The sequence below is a fragment of the Nansenia antarctica genome (assembly GCF_963989245.1).
Source record: "Nansenia antarctica genome assembly, chromosome: 17".
Lineage (NCBI taxonomy): Eukaryota > Metazoa > Chordata > Actinopteri > Argentiniformes > Microstomatidae > Nansenia > Nansenia antarctica.
In genome coordinates, this window is record NC_137687.1 from 9,443,520 (window position 1) to 9,451,019 (window position 7,500).

At 48.9% G+C, this 7,500-nt stretch overlaps 1 protein-coding gene across 1 annotated transcript in view; it reads left to right on the forward strand.

Moving 5' to 3' along the window:
• The window catches only part of tnk2a (tyrosine kinase, non-receptor, 2a), a gene marked incomplete at both ends in the record, with an annotated part of 23,312 nt that overhangs the window by 11,103 nt on the left and 4,709 nt on the right, over positions 1-7,500 (forward strand). Inside the window, 5 exons of the mRNA XM_080547278.1 lie at positions 324-515; positions 1,228-2,000; positions 3,453-3,588; positions 3,933-4,028; positions 4,773-4,900. Coding sequence (XP_080403404.1) covers positions 324-515; positions 1,228-2,000; positions 3,453-3,588; positions 3,933-4,028; positions 4,773-4,900 — 1,325 coding nt within the window. The remainder of the gene's footprint in view (positions 1-323; positions 516-1,227; positions 2,001-3,452; positions 3,589-3,932; positions 4,029-4,772; positions 4,901-7,500) is intronic.

Consider the following 7,500-nt stretch of genomic DNA (forward strand, 5'->3'; position numbering starts at 1 on the left):
AGAGAGAGATAGGGGGAGAGAGAGAGGGGAGGGAGAGAGAGAACATAGAGAGAGAAGGAAGAGAGAGAGAGGGTGAGAGAGAGAGGGAGAGAGAGAGAGGGAGAGGGAGAGAGGGAGAGAGAGAGAGAGCGAGAGAGAGAGAAGAGAGAAGAGAGAAGGTAGAGAGAGAGGGGGAGAAGGAATTACATCAATCTGTGACCCTACATCAGTGGTTCGAGGCGACGTTCTCTCTGTCTCTCCTCTCCTCAGGACACTCCCTCCATCCTGGACTGGCCCCTCCCCCTCCCCGCCTTCTCTCACGCTCTGTCTCTCCTCTCCTTTAGGACACTCCCTCCATCCTGGACTGGCCCCTCCCCCTCCCTGCCTATGACGAGGTCGCCACGGAGGCGGAGGACCAGGAGGTGCGCTCCATCAACGCAGGGCGGGCCGAGGAGGTGTTGGCTCCGCCCACCACTGTAGGGGAGGGGCGGAGCGAGTCCCAGTCAGCTGACCTGTTCAAGGAGCTCCAGCGAGAGGTAGGAGACACAGACACACACACCTATATACACACACCTACACACACACACACACACACACACACACACACACACACACACACACACACACACTCACAAGGCAAGGCAAGTTTATTTGTATAGCACATTTCGTACAACATGTTTTGTTTTCACTCTTGATAATGATTAGCTGATTAGTCTCAGCTGACCTTAGGGACCTTGCGGGAATATAGGGTGGAAGGAGATCTGATATGTATTTTGGTACAAGACCATTTTGTGATTTTTATGCAATTAGGAGTACTTTGAATTCAATTCTCTGAGAGCCTGGTAACCAGTGTGGGGATCTCAGGATTGGTGTAATGTGTTCAAAAGCAGCGGCGTTTTGGATGAGCTGCAGCTCACGAACAGCCCCTTTAGATAGGCCTGTGAGTAGACTATTACAATAATCAATTGTACTCGAAACAAATGCATGGAGTTTTTCAAGGTCTTGTTTGGACATGAAACCTCTCATTCTTATCAAGTGATAGTAGGCTGATTTCGTTATTGTGTTTATGTGACTGTTGAAGTTTAGATCGGAGTCTAGAATTACACCAAGATTTCTGACCTGTTTTTTTGTTTGAAGAGAGAGAGAATCAAGTTTTGCACTGACTTTCGATCTTGTTCTCGACACACACACACACACACACACACACAATAAATCACATGTATTGTCTCTTTCTCTATTCACTTTCAGGTGATGGTGAAGCTTCGAGTTCCCATGGCAGCCGGGCGCTCCCTCCCCTCCTCCCCCCTCCCCCTGACGGCCCCTCCGGCCCCCCACCGACAGATCTACCTGCCCCCCCCCTCCCCCTCCTCCTCCGCCTCCCTCTACTCCTCCTCCTACGAGGCCGACAACAGACCCGTCCTCCCCCCTCGTACCGTCATCCCCCCCCTCCCCATCCCCCCCCTCCCCGTCCCCCCGCTCCGCCCCTCCAAACAGACCCACCTCCCCCAGGCCCCCCGCAACGCCCGCGCCCACCAACACCCCCGCTCCGTTTCCATCTGTCTGGGCGGAGAGGAGGGGGGCGGCGCCCAGCCCCCCCAGATCCCCCCCCGGGACCACCACCACGCCTTCTCCTCCCAGCCCGCCTCCCGCTCCTCCTCCCCCCTCCAGCTCGCCGTGCCTCCCCCGCCTCTCTCTCTCTCCGTCTCCCCGCTCTCCTCCTCCCCGCTCTGTCTCCCCCCTCCTCCTCCTCCCCTCTCCGTCTCCCCCCGCCAGAGGGGGAGCCTGTGCTGCGTGGGGCCCCTGGGCTCCCTCCTCCTCCCCTCCTCCTCCTCCCCCTCTTCCTCCTCTCCTCCCTCCTCCACCTACGGCTCCAGACTGACGGCCGCCCCCCCTCCTCCCCCCAGCTCCTTGCTGGAGCCTCTCTCCCTCTCGGAGGGGGGGCGCGGCCTGTCCGGGTTGATTGACAGTTCCCAGAGTTCTGTCCCCGCCCCTCTTCCGGAGCGCCCAGCCTACCTGGACAGGTGTGTGTGTCTAAAAAACGACTAGGCCTCAATCCAAAACCAACTCCTAGTCTCTCCCTCCGTTCAAGCTTAGACAGGTATTACCGACATATTAGTTAGCTAGCGTTAGATGCTAGATAGCATCTGGCCCTCTGTATGGCTCGGTGGAATTCGCCATATTGCTTACACCTATCCTTTGCTCTTAACACTAGAACAGCCTATTGTACCTACTATTGACTATACCTACTAAGAGCCACCTTGGGGGTCAAATCACTATCGTTTTTACAATGGGAATCTGCTATTTACATACAACGACCACTAGTTGCCGTCTTGTAAATTAGCCTGCCTCCTACGCAGAAAAACTGTAAAATAGCTTCATACTAGCTTATCCTGATGTGATTTTGAAAATGTAAGGATACTGGGTGGTAGAACGCACATATCTAGCAAAGGTCATGAAAGGACGGTCCTGAAATTTGATCGAGTGTAAAGATATAACATTTATTTTTACTCACTTGGTCAAATGACCCCATCCAGGGCTGTTCTAGTGTTAAGATTAGACAGGTGTTAGCAACATATTAGTTAGCGAGGGTTAGATGGTAGATGATACTCTCCACAAAAAGCCATCACAACTACAATTATACAATTATAATATCTCTCCGTGTCTCACCTGTCTCTCTCTCTCTCTGTGTCTCACCTGTCTCTCTCTCTCTCTCTGTGTCTCACCTGTCTCTCTCTCTCTCTCTCTCTCTGTGTCTCACCTGTCTCTCTCTCTCTCTCTGTGTCACCTGTCTCTCTCTCTCTCTCTGTGTCACCTGTCTCTCTATCTCTCTCTCTCTCTCTCTGTGTCTGTCTCTCTCTCTCTCTCTCTCTCTCTCTCTCTCTCTGTGTGTCACCTGTCTCTCTCTCTCTCTCTCTCTCTCTCTGTGTGTCACCTGTCTCTCTCTCTCTCTCTCTGTGTCACCTGTCTCTCTCTCTCTCTCTCTCTCTCTGTCACCTGTCTCTCTCTCTCTCTGTGTCTCACCTGTCTCTCTCTCTCTCTGTGTGTGTCTCACCTGTCTCTCTCTCTCTCTCTGTGTCTCACCTGTCTCTCTCTCTCTGTTTCACCTGTCTTTTCACTGCTGATCTACCACAAAAAGCCATCACAACGCCGCTACAATTATAACAAAATATGAATAAACACAGACATTCTATTTAACAATTTACAAGTTTCAAGTTTCAAGTTTCAAGTGTTATTGTTGCGTCACATTACACAAGTGTAAGAGAATGATTTAGGACAGGAGTTGGGCGGCATTGTCGTCTTTACACAGAACTATATATAATAATATGTAATAATATCATCATCAGCCTCCTCAGTCCTCAGGGTAAAGATGGCTCTGGGTCTAGAGACGGGGGCTCGGGGTGACAGTCAGACTGGGTGTGGTTGTGGTGGAGTGAACAGGGTTGTGATGCTGTCGTTGTGATCACCTGGTACAGGTACGGAGCCAACATGGCCGCCATCAGGCCCATGATGCAACAGCAGCCAGGCGATGCCAAGCCAAACTCCTCCTACAACAACAACAACGGCAGGACTACAGCTCCCAGCATGCAACAGGAGAACAGCGTCACACAGGTGAGAGAGAGAGAAACACAGAAGGAGTGAACCTCTACATTGAGATTCTCAAATTGTCCAAATGTACACACTATGTGTGTGTGTGTGTGTGTGTGTCTGTGTCTGTGTCTGTGTCTGTGTCTGTGTCTGCGTGTGTGTGTGTGTGTGTGTGTATGTGTGTGTGTGTCTGCGTGTGTGTGTCTGCGTGTGTGTGTGTGTGTGTGTGTGTGCGTGTGTGTGTGTGCGCGTGTGTGTGTCTGCATGTGTGTGTCTGCGTGTGTGTGTGTCTGTCTGTGCGTGCGTGTCTGTGTCTGTGTCTGTGTCTGTGTCTGTGTCTGTGCGTGTGTGTGTGTGTGTGTGTGTAGGTGCAGGGTGCAGTGCATGGGGTGACAGTAGAGGAGTGTGAGACCGCTCTTCAAATCCACAACTGCAGTATTCCACAGGCAGTTCACCATCTGCAGGTGTGGACACACACACACACACACACACAATCACACACACACACACGCACACACACAAACACACACACACACACACGCAGACACACACATTACACCATACACATTTAAGTTACACACATATGTAGGTAATCAGCCACACACCTACAAGTAAGTAGTTGCTGTGGTAGTCGGTCCTCACCTGTCTCTCTCTCTCTCTCTGTGTCTCTCTGTCTCTCTCTCTCTGTGTGTCTCTCTCTCTCTCTCTCTCTGTGTCACCTGTCTCTCTCTCTCTCTGTGTCTCTCTGTCTCTCTGTGTCACCTGTCTCTCTCTCTCTCTCTCTCTCTCTCTCTGTCTATCTCTCTCTCTCTGTGTCTCTCTGTCTCTCTTTCTCTCTCTGTGTCTCTCTCTCTCTCTCTCTCTCTCTCTCTCTGTGTCTCACCTGTCAATCTCTCTCTCTGTGTCACCTGTCTCTCTCTCTCTCTCTTTGTGTCTCACCTGTCTCTCTCTCTCTCTCTGTGTCTCACCTCTCTCTCTCTCTCTCTCTCTCTCTGTGTCTCACCTGTCTCTCTCTCTCTCTCTGTCTCACCTCTCTCTCTCTCTCTCTGTGTCTCACCTGTCTCTCTCTCTCTGTGTCTCACCTGTCTCTCTCTCTCTGTGTCTCACCTGTCTCTCTCTCTCTCTGTGTGTCTCACCTGTCTCTCTCTCTCTCTGTGTGTCTCACCTGTCTCTCTCTCTCTGTGTCTCACCTGTCTCTCTCTCTGCAGGTTGAGCAGCTGTTCCGTCTGGGTCTACGTTCTAGAGCGGAGTGCCAGGACATTCTAGAACACTGCCAGTGGAACCTAGAACAGGCCAGCGCCCTCATACTGGACACCTACGGACCGCACCGACACAGGTCTGCAGTGAAGTACACGCACACACACACACACACAAACACACACACCACCACACACAAACATTTGTATGTTTCTGTGTTACTGATACTGATATGTACTTTGTGTTCATTTTGACCATTGTTATTCCAAACAAAATAGAATTACAAAGCTCACACGATTCCATGGCAGCCAAACTGAAGAATCTTCGTCCTGAAGAATATTAATCAGTAGCAGTAACAGGAATGGCCAGGCTACAGGATATGAAATGGCTTTCAGAAATGGCTTTCTCTGATTTTATCCAACTCACACAAGTGCTCTTTTGTAAACCCCTCTGCTGTGATTGTCACAGGGAATAATATCTCCGCTCAATTCCCCATCTCACGTTCCTGCCGTCAAGGCTGTCCTTTGTCTCCCTTGCTATTTGCTAACACCCCCTCATCTCTCCTCGGACATTTAATGATACTAAACACCGTATTACACTGTATGCGGAAGATGTACTGTTGTTTATAGATAATGCAGCCTCTTCTATTCCACCTATTTTAGAGACATTCAGAGAATGTTGTACTATGTACCATGGCTACAAAATGTATTGGACGGAATCCTCACTATTGCCATTACACCCAACAATAGACCCATCTATATAATATCATGTTCATGTGTAATGTTGGCAGGGGTCACCACAGGGTTTTTTGGGGAGAATAGGAAAAATCATGAACGTTAACAAATATAAAAAAGGAACTGAAATGGCAAAAACCTGGTCCATCATCAATACTCACACCCCCCCTGTCCCCCTCTCGCTCTCCCTCTACCCCCCCCTCTCTCTCTCTCTCTCCCCCACCATCTCTCTCTCTCTCCCCCACCCTCTCTCCCTCTCCCTCCCTCTCTCCCTCTCCTCCACCCTCTCTCTCTCTCTCTCTCTCTCTCTCTCTCTCTCTCTCTCTCAGACAGTGAACACTGATGTTCCAGTGGAGCCTCACAGACACACAGCACCACTGGCTGGGACGACTAACCATGCGTTGCTATGGTGACTAAACGCAGCCCCCCCCCCCCCCCCCCCCAAGCACTTCTGACCCCACAGAGACATCAGCTGTAAACCAGACCTGGGGTCGTTCAGCCCCGAAGACATGGAGGAGCTACTATCTGCTGAGGCCCTTAAGATGACAGATTTGGGGGGGGGGGGGGGGTTTCTGCAACAAAACATTTTCCTACGACGTGCCCTACCAAACATGACCCATGGTGACTATTAATCATTTTAGAGGAGGAAACATGGGCACTGCACCTGTCCTAATAGTGAAAATACCACCGCTCATCCGTTCTCAAACGTTGACGAACTGCGGATGCTGTTATTTTGCACTCCACTGCAACATGGACACTGCACCTGTTCTAACATGGGACAGTATTGGCCAAAAGGTCGAATTTGATTTACCTTTGGACCAGAAGTTTGCAATAGGGGGAGGTTCTCACCTTGTTCCCTCCGTGAGTGAACACTTTGGGGAATTTGGAGGTAGAGAATGGGTCACAGGGTATATTAGGAATCGAGGATGGGCTCATTGTAATGCATGGAGTGGATGTTCTACCTCCACCAGCCTCCCCTGGTGTTCTACCTCCACCAGCATCCCCTGGTGTTCTACCTCCACCAGCCCCCACTAATACAGTCTGACGTCCCGTTCCCCTGCCCCCCCCCCCCCCCGGCATACCAGCCCCTCCCCAGGACCACTCATGCATGTTTATCATTAGTTATAATAACAGTTTTAATAATAATAACATTATACTACTGAGATTAATTAACACTGTACTTGTCATATTGATATTTATTGTTTTAACAATATTTAATAATAATTTATGATGCCGCTAGTTAGCTTAAATCCCATGTTAATGTATGATAGTTTGTGTGTGTGTGTGTGTGTGTGCGTGTGTGTGTGTGTGTGTGTGTGTGTGTGTGCGTACGTGCGTGTGTATACTGACTAAGATCAGGGACATATGAGATATGAAGTGTTTTGCACAGTTATTATATTGTATTGTACAGAGTTCAAGTTCATGTGTGGTACATGTATTATGTTGTACAGACAGACTGACGGGTGTATCCTTGAAAGACAGATCTACTGCTGGACAGAATAATGTGAATAAATAAATCATAATTATGACAATGAATAACATGTTGTATAATGTGTCTGAAGTGACCCCATTGTACACAGGTAGGAGTCTGTTCTGATGTCCTTGTACACATCGTTAGCCTCATCGTTAGCCTCATAGCATAATTGCCTTCAAGTCATGCTTCACTTGTGGTCAGCCAAGCCATCTTTGTATGTGGGGTCAAAAATGCCTCGATGTCAGAGATGACTTGGGCAGATAGTGATTTTGGAATGTAACTAGTATTCTGATAGGCTGATGGCATAGGCTCATAATGCACAGTGAATCAGCAGTGTTAGAGAGAGAGAGTAGAGTTAGGCAGATATCTCAATTTGGCCAAAATATGACTTTTAATGCTATTAATATATTAATGTATATACTATATATTAATACATATTATTTAGTTAGGCAGATATCTCAATTTGGCCAAAATATGACTTTTAATGCTATTAATATATTAATATATATTATAATATATATTAAATATGAC